This window comes from Salvelinus fontinalis, chromosome 19, assembly GCF_029448725.1.
Source record: "Salvelinus fontinalis isolate EN_2023a chromosome 19, ASM2944872v1, whole genome shotgun sequence".
Lineage (NCBI taxonomy): Eukaryota > Metazoa > Chordata > Actinopteri > Salmoniformes > Salmonidae > Salvelinus > Salvelinus fontinalis.
In genome coordinates, this window is record NC_074683.1 from 1,307,325 (window position 1) to 1,322,890 (window position 15,566).

The 15,566-nt window shown below is 44.4% G+C and overlaps 1 protein-coding gene across 11 annotated transcripts in view; it reads left to right on the top strand.

Annotated features, from left to right (window-relative positions):
• usp9 (ubiquitin specific peptidase 9) overlaps positions 1-15,566 on the top strand; it is a 92,224-nt gene that overhangs the window by 12,342 nt on the left and 64,316 nt on the right. For 6 of the 11 annotated variants that reach the window (XM_055870287.1, XM_055870292.1, XM_055870295.1 and 3 more), the window contains exons 2-6: positions 3,862-4,144; positions 5,769-5,914; positions 6,071-6,150; positions 11,849-11,961; positions 14,976-15,194. In XM_055870287.1, coding sequence (XP_055726262.1) covers positions 4,040-4,144; positions 5,769-5,914; positions 6,071-6,150; positions 11,849-11,961; positions 14,976-15,194 — 663 coding nt within the window. In that variant the 5' untranslated portion in view covers positions 3,862-4,039. Of the gene's footprint in view, positions 1-3,861; positions 4,145-5,768; positions 5,915-6,070; positions 6,151-11,848; positions 11,962-14,975; positions 15,213-15,566 lie in introns of all 11 variants that reach the window. The other 5 variants (XM_055870286.1, XM_055870285.1, XM_055870288.1 and 2 more) reach the window with 1 other exon arrangement.

Below are 15,566 nucleotides of genomic sequence, written 5' to 3' on the forward strand. Positions count from 1 at the left end.
CCAAAGGTGGGAAAAGGCAGGCGAGAAGTTTAGGTCCAAAATAAGCAAATAGAAATGTATTGGGCTTTTTTTGGCGAGCGTGAAATCTCTCGCTTCGCCTCTTCCTCTCTGTTTGCACACACACACACACACCATGCCCCTGCCACTCACACAACAAAGATGAGAGATCACTTCTTCTTCTCTGAAAAGTGTTCAACTCGCTATTTGCATTTGAGGTTTGGTCCAAAAGAATCGGTCATACTGTGCATTTAGAAAGTATTCAGACCCCTTTAACTTTCCCAAATCTTGTTACGTTACAGCCTAATTCTAGACTGGATAAAATAATTTGTTCCACTCATCAATCTACACACAATACCCAAAATGACAAAGCAAAAACAGGTTTTTAGAAATGTTTGCAAGTTAATTAAAAATAAACTGAACATTTACATAAATATTCAGACCCTTCACTCAGTACTTTGTTGAAGCACCTTTGGCATCAATTACAGCCTTGAGTCTAATTGGTTATGACGCTCAAGCTTGGCATACCTGTATTTGTGGAATTTCTCCCATTGTTCTCTGCAGATCCTCTCAAGCTCTGTCAGGTTGGATGGGGAGTGTCGCTACACAGCCATTTTCAGGTCTCCAGAGATGTTAGATTGGGTTCAAGTCCGGGTTCTGGCTGGGCCACTCAAGGACATTGAGACTTGTACCGAAGCCACTCCTGCAATGTCTTGGCTCTGTGCTTTGGGTCATTGTCCTGTTGGAAGGTGAACCTTCACCCCAGTCTGTGGTCCTGAGCACTCTGGAGCAGGTTTTCATCAAGGATCTCTGTACTTTGTCCGTTCATCTTTCCCTCGATCCTGACCCAGTCCCTGCCGCTGAAAAACATCCCCACAGCATGATGCTGCTACCACCATGCTTCACTGTATGGATGGTGCCAGGTTTCCTCCAGACGTGGCGTTTGGTATGCAGGCCAAAGAGTTCAATATTGGTTTCATCAAACCAGAGAATCAGTTTCTCATGGTCTGAGAGACCTTTCAGGTGCCTTTTGGCAAACTCCAAGCATGCTGTCGTAACTTACTGAGGAGTGGCTTCCGTCTGGCCACTCTACCATAAAGGCCTGATTGGTGGAGTGGTGCAGAGATGGTTGTCCTTCTGGAAGCTTCTCCCATCTCCACAGAGGAGCTCTGTCAGTAACCATCCTCCCTGACCAAGGCCTTTCAAACCGATTGCTCAGTTTGGCCGGGGGCCAGCTCTAGGAAGAGTCTTGGTGGTCCAAACTTCTTCCATTTAAGAATGATGGAGGCCACTGTGTTCTTGGAGAGCTATAATGCTGCTGAATTATTTTGGTACCCTTCCCCAGATCTGTGCCTCGACACAGTCCTGTCTCGGAGCTCTACAGACACATTCATTTCGACCTCATGTCTTGATTTTTGCTCTGAAAAATCTCAAGGTTGATCAACAGAAACAGGATTCACCTGAGCTCAATTTCGAATCTCATTGCAAAAGGTCTGAATAGTTCTATAAATAACGTATTTAAATGTGCAAAAATAAAAAAATAACTGTTTTTGGTTTCTGATTATGGGATATTGTGTGTAGATTGAGGAAAAAATATAATTTTATACATTTTAGAATAAGGCTGCAACATAACAAAATGTGGTAAAATGGAAGGGGCCTGGATACTTTCCGAAGGCACTGTGGACACCGAAACACACAGAGACATTATTTTACTGTAGTAGGGGAGAAGTTATCTTTTCTAATGATACCCTTTTTATGTTTCAACTGCACAAATTATGCGCAGAGCAGACACTGCTAAAATGTGAATATCAATGAACAATGATTCTGGAAAATGAATGTTCTGTTTGTTGCATCACGTTCTGCTTGGATTATTTTAGCCATAGACTGTTATACTAGCTGTCTAGTCTGTTTTATAAATGTGCAATAAGCATGAAACATTTATATAAGGATTTGGCAACTCGTTCTCATTCTGGGAAATATACACTGAGTATACCAAACATTAGGAACTTAATGTTCTTAGTGTTTTGTGCACTCAAAGGTAGGCCACTTGATTTCAACATTTGAACAAAGTGGACAGGGTCATAGGTGACAAAACAGCACTATGGAACACAGGCAATTCCATCTTGCTAATGATCCACTTGACTATTAATAGTTTTTCTTGCTGGCATGTCGGTTATGCTGCGTGCATGATGGTCGTTATACTGTCTGAATGAGCCCATTTATATAACACTAGGGCTGTTTTGGAATTTTGAGTAATGATTCATTGTCATGCAAATGTTTAAAAAAATAAATACATGTTTTACTTGAAATGCATCTTTGAAAATTGGATATGACATACAGTACCTAATGAATACAACCAGCTTTGGTGACGGACGACCCTGTTGAAAAATGAATGGTTTTGACCTGGAACTTTTGACCAAAGTGTTATTCTGCATGTAAAATGATTATCAACTTTACCCACTTCATGTGTTAATTATTATTTTTTAAATGCTGTTACTTAAATATGAAGTTGAATCCCCTTTCTCCTGAAATGAATGACAGTATGACGATTATGTTTTTTGTTTTGTTTGTTCACGGTTGTTATACATAGTAGTCGGTTACAAGATTTATACGATAATTGTGCCATCCCTAGGTAACACTCCACTCCACTGTAGTCATATAGCTAGACTTGAACCACAACTGTTTGTCTTGTTCTCTTGCTTGTTTGTGTAAAATAGCCTACAACTTTGCTTGCGAACAAAATGGGGGACTAAAATGTGCACTTTTAGATATACAATAGTAGTGGCATTTCCACTACTAGCCTTAATTGGATCCATGCGGTACGAGCAGTCAGAGGTCTTCTAGGCTTCTTCCTCTCCAGAGTCAGGCCAATGGTGTCAATGTCATGCTGTTTTAACCGGAGATGCTGCTGCCTGCTCTCCAACTTCACTACAGCCCTTGAAACATACTAGTTGGCAGCCTCACTGATGAACAGAGAGATTATTTCCATCTGTTGAGGATTGTTATCTTTCTCACTGTCTTATCACTCTCCGTTGCTAGCAATATCATTGTAGGATATTATCTACATTTTATTTTAACCTCTGACAAACATTTGATTCCACTGCCCGGCTAGCTATGTCTGGGTGTTACACTAGACAAGACCAGGCCAGAATGCTAGAAAAGTAGGATGTGCAAAGATGTCTAGTGGTGCTAACAAGTACTGGATTGGCAGCTAGGTCATATTATGCTTCGCTAATGGTGATACTGACAACCTGGCCAATCCATGCCAAGATCTCAGCTTATCTGATTGGAAATGATACACCCAGACTCAGAAGCAGCCATAGAGGGTGCATGCTTAACATGTTTCTCTGTACCGTTCCTCCTTATCACGTCAACGCTCTAACGCTTATCTCTTACTTCCGCACATTGTCTCTACAACAAAGCTTCTAAACTGCAAAAATGGAACACAATCAAGCAAATGTCGGGGGGAAATACAAAAGATTGTTCCCTTCTAATCTGATAGGTCCCAGAGAATCGTTAAGAATTGAAACCTGCTCGTCTTCTCATTTCTAATTCGGTGTATGTTTATTGTTTTGCTTACCAAAAACTTGATCAGGCTCACCTGACAAAGTTGGTCACTGAGACCCCCAAACAAGCTAGTTGTGGTTCGATTTGACAACGCATAATGGCCTTAAAAAAAGAAAAAAGGAAACCATGTATATAACACACAAACGGACCATAAACGTAGAAGTGATCCCATTGATTGAATTGACCCGCATGAAATCTCTCCTATCGTGTTTGTACGTTTTTGTGAGTGATCCCACCATGCAGTATTTTGTCTACAGACAACAAAACCCATACACCTTATAACCCTCTTCTCTCCAGGTTATGCAATGGTCTCAGCGGCCCGTCCAGATCTCCAGGTGGTTCTGTCCCTCTCTCTCGTGCCACGGCCGCTGCTCTCCTCCCTCTGCTCTGCCTCTGAGGTTGCTGAGGCGCCTCCTGTGATTTCCCTCCTGGCCAGTGCTCCCTAAAAGAGGCCAAGATCTGCCCCGTAGCGAGCATGACGGCCACCACTCGTGGCTCTCCTGTTGGGGGCAACGACAACCAGGCAGGCCAGGCACCCGACGCTCAGAGTCAGAGCCAGCCCCCGCTGCCACAGAACCAGGTCAGAAGCCTCTCTGTTCTTTTTGATTTCTGTCCTTCACCTCAACATCCTGTTTTTGCCTTGTCCTCTCTTCTACCTCTACTCTGCCCCATCCTCTCACTTCTCTATCCTCTCACTTCTTCATGTCTCAACATCCTCTTCTATCTCTCGCCCTTTACTCTCCCCTCTTCACCTCTCCTCTGCCGTTCGTTGCCCCCATCCTCTCCTCCTGCTCCTCTTTGTGCTAAAGCACATAGTATGACATGAACGTCCTCCTCGTGCCCTGTGGGGCATAAAGCTGTCCTGATTCATTTAACGGTAACTATAAATCAAACCTGTTTTGGCCTCTGAAACCATAACACAAGTTGTGTGTTTGATGGATGCTATATTGGTGTATTGTTTAGACTTGAGTGTTGTTCTGTTACAAATACTGCACCAGTGGCCCACATTGTTACAGCAGCAGCACCGAGACGCATCTAATTGAATTAAACTGCAGGGGGGTGACAGTCAGTGCTCACACTTAGGCACACAGAGGGAGATAGAAAGAAGGCAGGGAGACTTGGAAGGAGGAGGTAGGAATCAATGAACACAAGCCCCAGAGTAATAGATAAAAACAGAGAGTGTGTGTGTGTGTGTGGGCTAGGGATGAGTAGCGCCCAGACGTGAGAGGCAAGCTGGCTATGTAGGTCAACCAAGCAGAAAGAGCCTTCTCCACACACCCCCACATTTCCCAAGTTCTCAGCTCCGCTACCCGCATCAGACACACACACTTGCTGCTACCACTGCTGTTCATACATACGAACAGTCATTAACATATGTCAGACACACACACACACAGTTCTTGAAGACATGATGGGAATAAAGAATCATTTATCTGTGGACTTTCACAGACTTACAATTAAAGAGACATACTGCATTTCTCCTTAACACCTGCATATGCCACATTAATATATCACACACACACACACTGACATGGTGTCAAGTATTTTCCATGCCTCCCCTAGTGTGTGTGCAATATGCATTTTGTGCACGCTTGTGTATAATGTTGATTGTACCTCATGGTTTGGCTAATTGGCTTTAGATTAGACTACATTAGGAAAACAAAACATATGGGTATGTTTCGGGGAGAAGGAGTTCTATAGCTGATCATTCCTATACTACAGTGCTACTGTTTGTAAAAGTCCCATATTTGTTGTAGATTGTTGGAGTACAGTCACGGGTTTTGAGACCTGGCTGCAACAGGGGCCTCAGATAAGATCTTTCTATCACAGCAGTGCCTCCTTATGAAATTGTCTTGTCAGCTCTTTATGGGTTGAACCTTAACTTCAGTGACGCGTGCAGATTGCAAGTTATTCTTTTTTTTACGCAAATCTCCCAATGTCATCAATGCATGATTTTGAGTGAAAGTCTGAGTGACTGGTGCAGATCCCAAGTTAGGACCGAATGATGTGAGCTTGTGTTGAAGAGTGAATGTTGGTGGGAACTGGGAATAGACTGGTTCTGTCCAGATGACTGTCACTAGGCTCTCTAGCTCTCCTGTTATATATTATGAGTCAGTGTTTCCCCTAGTTTTGAGGCGGGTTATTGCGAAATTGGGATTTGGGGAATTTCTGCCCTATATTCTGTTTTTGATGGTGTGTTTCAGACGTCGTCCCCTAACTCCACCAATGAGAACTCTCCAGTGAGCCCCCCAGATGAGCAGGGTCAGGGGGACGCCCCCCCCCAGCTGGAGGAGGAGGAGCCGGCCTTCCCTCACACAGACCTGGCCAAGCTGGATGACATGATCAACAGGTACAAACACACTCCTACACCCATGACCAAGCTGAACGACAGGTATGTATGTTTGGCATTGAGTTCTATGGGTGGGTGTGTTGATATAAGGAGGTGTGTGTGGTTGTGAGAAGGAATGTGTGTGTATCTGTATTCATGTGGATGTTTTGTTTCCAGACCCCGCTGGGTTGTTCCAGTTCTTCCAAAGGGAGAGTTAGAGGTTCTTCTAGAAGCTGCTATAGAGCTTAGTAAAAAAGGTAAGAATGTTGATTCATTCTATTCCTCAAATCACTCCTCAATACTTTGAACTATGGCAAGCAAGATGGAGTAGAAAGCTTGGCTATTTACACATTTGAAATATTATGACTGCACTGTATTTCACCCACGGTGTATGGAGTTTAGACTTGCTTGGTAGTTGACTCTCTACTTTCGCTTTGTCAATGACTCATGAAATATCATCCACTTAGTTTCTCTTTAGATTGATATTTGACTTGCAGCCCTTCCTTAAAAATCTGTGGTACATTGGCGGTTGTTGACTTTTAAGATGAGGGAGGGCGATTTTCTTTTTTTATGAGCATGGGCTTACTTCTATTACAGCATGTTGGATGACTGTCATTTATATTCCATTCATTCAGTTCAATGTAAAATTGATAGATTTAGGCTACTACGTGATACTCAAATTTTCCCTATACCCATTATAGGTCTGGGTGATGTGGACAAAATATCTTATCACAATAAATTGTGATTTCAATTGGACTTTCTCCATTTTATATTGTTGAATCCAACTCCAAACAAATGATTTTCATCAAATTTTATTATAATTTCTAAACTGTGCCACACAGCATGATATGGGCAAGAAAATCTAGGCCTAGTTAACTGTTGGAATCATGGAAATATGTTTTTTCTAATTCTATAGTTGGAATATAGTGGGCAGCACCTTGAATACATTGTTGTTTGACATGGTAACGAACAAATTAATAAGCCAGTGAGGAATTATTGACAGGGTAGGAACCAAAGGGTTGGTCAATGTTTCCAGGTCACCCTAATTACATTACATGTTTTCTTACTTCATGTAGCTAGCTAGCCAACATATTCATGCTTCACCTATTCCTCTCTGATAAGATACCATTGCACAAACATGCTTATCTAGGCCTACACCAGCACTGGTACCAGGCAGTATTAGCCAACTAGCCATGTTTGCTTTGACTGTTAGCTGGCTAGCTAGCTTGCTAAATGTACTAACTAGCGATTTAGCATTAACAACTAATTTTAGCAACACCTAGCTAAGAAAATAAAAACTAGCAAACAGTCGTTGGCAGACAGTAATGTGCACAAACTAATAGTGTAATTATAGAATACTTGTGTAATCAGCATGTCAGCAATATTGTTGCATCCATCTGACCATGCAGAGTGAATGGCAAGAAAGGGCTCGTTACTCCGTGGTCGAACAAATGCTCTCTCCTTGAGTTTTATTTATTTATTTATTTTACCGTTATTTTACCAGGTAAGTTGACTGAGAACACGTTCTCATTTGCAGCAACGACCTGGGGAATAGTTACAGGGGAGAGGAGGGGGATGAATGAGCCAATTGTAAACTGGGGATTATTATGTGACCATGATGGTTTGAGGGCCAGATTGGGAATTTAGCCAGGACACCGGGGTTAATACCCCTACTCTTACGATAAGTGCCATGGGATCTTTAATGACCTCAGAGAGTCAGGACACCCGTTTAACGTCCCATCCGAAAGACGGCACCCTACACAGGGCAGTGTCCCCAATCACTGCCCTGGGGTATTGGGATATTTTTTTAGACCAGAGGAAAGAGTGCCTCCTACTGGCCCTCCAACACCACTTCCAGCAGCATCTGGTCTCCCATCCAGGGACTGACCAGGACCAACCCTGCTTAGCTTCAGAAGCAAGCCAGCAGTGGTATGCAGGGTGGTATGAGTGATTGGGCAGGGCTTTGTGTGGTTAGCAGCAGGTGGAGAGGGAGAGAGATGACTCAAGTAGTAAATGGAGTAAACTATTAAAACTAACATTATACAAGCCGGAGTTGAGTATCACATTTAACAAACCAAACATTGAATTACTGTTATAAAAGGTAAAGTTAAAACTTAAACTGGTCCGTGCGTATATAGCCGTTGTACACTGCTTAAAAAAATAAAGGGAACACTTTATGTTCCGCTACCTCCGCCTTTGTGCAAGGAGGAGCACTGCCAGAGCCCTGCAAAATGACCTCCAGCAGGCCACAAATGTGCATGTGTCAGGTCAAACGGTCAGAAACAGACTCCATGAGGGTGGTATGAGGGCCCGACGTCCACAGGTGGGGGTTGTGCTTACAGCCCAACACCGTGCAGGACGTTTGGCATTTGCCAGAGAACACCAAGATTGGCAAATTCGCCACTGGCTCCCTGTGCTCTTCACAGATGAAAGCAGGTTCACACTGAGCACATGAGCACATGTGACAGACCTGACAGAGTCTGGAGACGCCGTGGAGAACGTTTTGCTGCCTGCAACATCCTCCAGCATGACCGGTTTGGCGGTGGGTCAGTCATGGTGTGGGGTGGCATTTCTTTGTGGGGCCGCACAGCCCTCCATGTGCTCGCCAGAGGTAGCCTGACTGCCATTAGGTACCGAGATGAGATCCTCAGACCCCTTGTGAGACCATATGCTGACACATGCACATTTGTGGCCTGCTTGAGGTCATTTTGCAGGGCTCTGGCCGTGCTCCTCCTTGCACAAAGGCGGAGGTAGCGGTCCTGCTGCTGGGTTGTTGCCCTCCTACGGCCTCCTCCACGTCTCCTGATGTACTGGCCTGTCTCCTGGTAGCGCCTCCATGCTCTGGACACTACGTTGACAGACACAGCAAACCTTCTTGCCACAGCTCGCATTGATGTGCCATCCTGGATGAGCTGCACTACCTGAGCCACTTGTGTGGGTTGTAGACTCCGTCTCATACTACCACTAGAGTGAAAGCACCGCCAGCATTCAAAAGTGACCAAAACATCAGCCAGGAAGCATAGGAACTGAGAAGTGGTCTGTGGTCACCACCTGCAGAACCACTCCTTTATTGGGGGTGTCTTGCTAATTGCCTATAATTTCCACCTGTTGTCTATTCCATTTGCACAACAGCATGTGAAATTTATTGTCAATCAGTGTTACTTCCTAAGTGGACAGTTTGATTTCACAGAAGTGTGATTGACTTGGAGTTACATTGTGTTGTTTAAGTGTTCCCTTTATTTTTTTGAGCAGTGTATATAGTCCAATAACTATACCGCCAAGCCCAAACCCATCATGAGGTTGCTACAACCTAGCCTATGAATGAAAGTTTCCAACGTAGGCGCACAGGTCGAGAGAAAAATGAGAGTAATCAAGGTGACAGTGACACATTCAGTACCGTCTTGCACACTCTTTTCTGCATCTAGCAGATCTAGGGTGTAATCATTAGTCGAACAGTTGCAAACGAGAGATACTATTGGACAAATTCAGGTATATTTATCCACGTTTTTGTTCTGTTTGCTTCCATTTAAGAAAAGTTTTCCAACAGAATTAGCGGAATGAATACACTCCTGATCACACTCAAAAAAACAGTTCACTTTCATAGCAGCCACATACAAACAGCATCTTCACTTTGCTCATTGTATAATTACTTCTCGCATCTACACATTCTCGTCCTCTCAAGTTTTTCCATTGCTTGTGGACTTCAGTGCACAACACATCAGCTGTCTGTGATAAGGCAAAAAAAAAACTTACAAACCATATTATAATCATTCATTTGTAATTTGGGGCACCACAGGAAAATGTGTTTGAGTTACTATCTCCTGATTTTAAACTCTAAAGATATATAAATATCTCTTACATCAATAACAGTCAATTATTAATTATTACCTAATCAATCTCATTCTGAATGTCGCAGACTTCGTAAATCTGCACAAACCCGGGTCTCTCTGATCATTCCGTACCACACAAATTGATTTTATTATTTACTTACTAATAAGCTAAATGATAACATAAGACACACACACACATACGGTATAGATTATTGATTAGAAACTTAATACGACGACAACAAGTCCTTAGCGGACTAACACTATGACACTTGTTACACAAGATGGAGAGTTAAAGAGAGAGAGAAAGCGAGAAAGAGAAGCAACACTTGGGTACATTTGGAAACTATCCTTACAGTAGCCCTAATACCTTGCCCGAACTGCCGCTCTTTTGGCTAAGAGGTAATGTATGTATTTCCGTGTTGAAGTTCTTCGCTGGGTATCTCTATTGGGCCCAGGCCTTCGTGGGCAGGGTTCCGCTTGGTGAGAAGGGGGGCCTGTTCTTCGAATGGCCTCCTTCATTTGCGCGTGTAAGTCTCTGATTGTCCACAAGAGGTCACAATGTCCTTCTTAGTTGTCTGTTTACTTTAATTCGTTCTGGAAGTGGTCTTCTGAGGACGGGCTAATCAGCAGTGTAGGCAACGATGATTTGAAGAGAATAACTGGATGGTCCTACTTAAATTCACCTTCTTAGATACAGCTACTCAACCAGCTGTTAAGATGTTCCTTTGTCTTCTTCAACCTCGTGTTGGAGTTTTCGGGGTCGTGACTAATGTGGACCAAGCTGCAGCTTTTGGTCCATCTAGTCTGATTATATTAATTCTGAACTTAATCCTTTTATACCCTCGGGTAGAAAGGGGCGTTTACATCATGCTGACACGCTCCCTGGGGCATGGCTAGTTACGAAGCAAGGCATCATAATTACTATGATCTTGTTAGGGAACTAAAAACAATCCTATCATCACAAAAACATTCCCTTTATCCTTGATATTTTCTACACAACATAAATAATGTAAACCTGATATACACAGTGTAAAAGCTCTTCAAGTTGCAATGTTTTCGTGATAGCGTCTTCATAACTATTTTAATGACAACAAAATAGACATACATTTTCCATATTCCATCTCTCATCATTCCCAACATTTGGATGTTGAAATATGTGGTCCCAGTGTCCATTGTTTGATGTTGAAGTTCTGGGCGGCAAGAGTCTCTCGGTAACAAAGGGATTTTTACCTTCCCAATATTGCAGGGCAAGAGAGAGAAAGTTCTCTCCAAATTTACAACCGCTGTTAAGTCATAAAACAGGCCCAACTCCCCCCTCTGCTCTTCTGTGGGAGAGAGGGGGGTTCTGGCTATCTGTCTGCTATTGCCAGTTGATCTGGCACCTTTGATCCTCACCAAGGAGGTAAAGTCATGACACCATATTAGCACACTTCATAGACCACATAACTACTAGAACTAACGCGTTAGTAAACCCGCTAGAATCATGCAGTACAGTATACAGTCAACAAGCAGTTTAGCAGTTACACCGGCGGGCCCCTGTGGCAATAAATTAATAAAACCAAAAGCCTACCTTGACTTGCTTGCTAACATAGAATCCCTCTCTGTTTTGAGCCGGGTGTTTGAGTAGGCTAAACTATCTAGCTGCAGTCAACTACCTACCACATTTTATGCACTGCAGTGCTAGCTAGCTGTAGCTTATGCTTTCAGCAATAGATTCATTCTCTGATCCTTGGGTGGACAACATGTCAGTTCATGCTGCAAGAGCTCTGAAAGGCTGGCGGACGCCCCCCGGAAGTTGTCGTAATTGCTGTGTAAGTCTATGGAAGAGGGTGAGAACCATGAGCCTCCTAGGTTTTGTATTGAAGTCATTGTACCCAGAGGAGGACGGAAGCTAGTAGTCCTCCGGCTACCCTACAGAGTGCTACCCTACAGAGTGCTGTAGACCTTCATTGCAAAACAGTGTGTTTTAATACATTATTTGGTGATGTGAGTATATTAAGTATAGTTAAACTATTCAAATTTTTATGAAATTCACTGAGGATGGTCCTTCCCTTCCTCCTGAGGAGCCTTCACTGATGTGAGAGTACAATATCTCCATTCACCTAATTATTTTCTCTCTGTTTAGGACTTGATGTGAAGTGTGAGGCGTGCCAGAGGTTTTTCCGAGATGGCCTGACCATCTCCTTCACCAAGATCCTTACAGACGAGGCCGTCAGCGGGTGGAAGTTTGAGATCCATGTGAGTCTTCTTCTTTATTGTATATCATTTAATCAGGATAGTGGTCACTGTTTTTTAAGAAGTCACGGACTCTCTTCCAATACTTTGAAAACCCTTCCTCCTCCCAGTCCCTTCCTTAGGGTAATCACTAATTTGACAAGATTGAATTGGGGAAACCTATCCAGTGGAAATCCTGTTTTTTGACCAATCCAATTGTGTTAATTGGGATTAACTCAAGGAGGGAAGGATGCATTTCTGAAGAAGTATTCAAACAGGGCCTTGCTAAGGGGAATGACATCACCAGAAGCACCCTCCTGTTGAGATCCGATGAATTTATTTTCTGTCCTCTGTTGAAAGCAATGCAGGTGGCTTATGTTCCTCTGCCTCAGTCTTGTCGGTCAACACAGTTTGCTATCTGGACCCTTGAGCTGGAGCAAAGAAGGAAAATTTAACAGAGAATCACAGGGGGGGGATCAATGCTCTTTTTATTGGAGGAGGGGGCTTTGGTTTGGCTGTTCTGTTTAACTCTGTAACATTGATCCTGAATAGCTGCTCTCAGTAGAGTGTGAGCCATCCACTCTGACAGCCCAGCTCTATCTCCAGCCCCCCCCCCCCCCCCCCCATAGTCTCAAATCAGTTCCCATGCCTGACACTTACTTCTTGGGACTTGACTTAGACATGAAAGGATTTGGAATGTGTTCTGAAGGAACCAGATGTGATGGAACTGGATACTTTTAAGAAATATGGAGGAAGCTCCCCCTAAGCTCTCAGCTAGGCTATGTGGTCGTCACTAGTTACTACAGCCACAAAGTTATAATTATGGCTAAACCCTGCCCTTTTCTATAATCTCTCTTCTTAAAATCTGATTTTAAACCTAACCACCCTGCTAACCAGGGATTGGAACCAAAATTATTTCCCAATCGTTTTTGTTCTGAACAGAATCGCAGCGGTCTAAGATGCTGCATCTCAGCGCTAGGGGCGTCACTACAGACCCTGGTTCGATTTTAGGCTGTATCACATCCGGCCGTGATTGGGAGTCCCATAGGGTGGCGCACAATTTGGCCCAGCGTCGTCCAGGTTAGGGTTTGGCCAGGGTAGGCTGTCATTGTAAATAGGAATTAGTTCTTAACTGGCTTGCCTAGTGAAATAAAAAAATAACATTTTTTTTTGTTCTGTTCCACTGTTCCGACCAGCATTATAAAGTTCTGAACTGGTTTGAATGAAAAAAAGTACCTGTTTATATCGTTCCTTTTTTAAACCTGTGAAATCAACAGAGTTTTTACATTTAGCTCATTAATTAACTCCACCAATCACTGCGGATAGAGCTGCTTGCTATGGACCGGGCAAGCTAGTTTACATGCTTGGACAGTGTAGGGCGCGAGATCTGACAGAAGTTTTGCGGGGTTGACATGACATGGAGGCTTGGCTTGAAGCACTGGGCATCATGATATAACGTGCACTCGACTGTTTTTAGGATATTAGTAGTAAGCCTATCAATTACATAATACTAGCTAGATACCTGAGGAGAAGCGGCTAATAAGGAGGACATCTGAACGTCTGATAGTTGGCTCATCACTGAGGCTAGCTCAATGCTTTGGACCAGAACTAGCTAACAAGCTCGTGTGTGTGCAGCGACACCAGAATTCAAAACACGTCATACTTTTTTGTTTGTTAATAAATCCAATATGAAACATGATAACTATAGTATCTTTTTTTTATTTTTTATTTTTTTTATCCCATTTTCTCCCCAATTTTCGTGGTATCTAATCGCTAGTAATTACTACCTTGTCTCATCGCTACAACTCCCGTACGGGCTCGGGAGAGACGAAGGTCGAAAGCCATGCGTCCTCCGAAGCACAACCCAACCAGCCGTACTGCTTCTTAACACAGTGCGCCTCCAACCCGGAAGCCAGCCGCACCAATGTGTCGGAGGAAACACCGTGTACCTGGCCCCCTTGGCTGGCGCGCACTGCGCCCGGCCCGCCACAGGAGTCGCTGGAGCGCGATGAGACAAGGATATCCCTACCGGCCTACCCCGGACGACGCTATGCCAATTGTGCGTCGCCCCACGGACCTCCCGGTCGCGGTCGGCTGCGACAGAGCCTGGGCGCGAACCCAGAGACTCCGGTGGCGCAGTTAGCACTGCGATGCAGTGCCCTAGACCACTGCGCCACCCGGGAGGCTCTATAGTATCCTTAACCTAGAAATCATGCTGGCTTTATAGGCACTTTTATGTTTTTTTTCAGGGGGGGTGCTTTTAAAATAATGGTTATCTTTCGGAACGCTAGAGATCACTTTTGTTCATTTCCTTCCCTCCCAAAAAATTGATCCTGGTTTTCTGTTCCTTAAACCGGTTACAACCCCTGCTGCTAACCTTATGCCGAACCCTAACCTTAAATTGTTTTCATGAATATTTGCGGTGTAACCAATTTTGACTTTGTGGCTGTGGTAACTAGTGTCAACCAGGCTATGTGGAGCCGTCACCATGTTGCTGACAGCTATCTTTAAATACATTTTGCTTATTTTTTTATTTAACCTTTATTTAACTAGGCAAGTCGGTTAAGAAGACCGGCCAAACCTGGACGACGCTGGGCCAATTGTGCGCCACCCTATGGGACTCGTAATCACGGCCGGCTGTGATGCAGCCTGGATTCGAACCAGGGTGTCTGTAGTGAAGCCTCTAGCACAGAGATGCAGTGCCTTAGACCGCTGTGCCACTCTGATTCCTCCAGGTCTACAAAGACTGAATAGTTAGGGGCTATAGTAGGGGTTGGGTTTGCTCTGGGCAAAGACTATACTTCAAGGCTTTATCAAAATGTTCTCTGTGTATCAGAGAACTATTACTGCTTACATTTGTATGTTAAGATTGAAATAGACCTATTGTGCTGTTTCAGTGCAAATTACCTCACTGATTGTTTTCTCGCTCTCTCTCACGCTCTCTCACGCTCTCTCGCTCTCTCTCGCTCTCTCACGCTCTCTCTCGCTATCTCTCACACTCTCTCTCGCTCTCGCTCTCGCTCTCTCTCCCTGTCCAGAGGTGTATCATCAACAACACACACCGGCTGGTGGAGCTGTGTGTGGCCAAGCTCTCTCAGGACTGGTTCCCCTTGCTGGAGCTGCTGGCCATGGCCACCAACCCCCACTGCAAGTTCCACATCTACAACGGCACACGGCCCTCTGAGACGGTGCCTGCCGGGGTGCAGCTGGCCGATGACGAGCTCTTCGCCCGCCCCCCTGACCCTCGCTCCCCCAAGGTAGGGTCCGAATTCAAGGTAGGCCCCCCCCAAAGATTTCTTATTTCTCACCCAAGGTGAACCACCTGTTGTTCTCCCATTGTACTTCTTGATATGCATCTGATGCATATGCTAAAGAAGTGCCCGGCAATGTTCTCTACCGGGTACTTACAGGATGAAAGGCCAGGCGGTTCTAGTGTTAAGAGCGTCTTGTCAGGGCCTCCCGGGTGCCACCAGAGTCTCTGGGTTCGCGCCCAGGCTCTGTCGCAGCCGGCCGCGACCGGGAGGTCTGTGGGGCGACGCACAATTGGCATAGCGTCGTCCGGGGTAGGGAGGGTTTGGCCGGTAGGGATATCCTTGTCTCATTGCGCTCCAGCGACTCCTGTGGCGGGC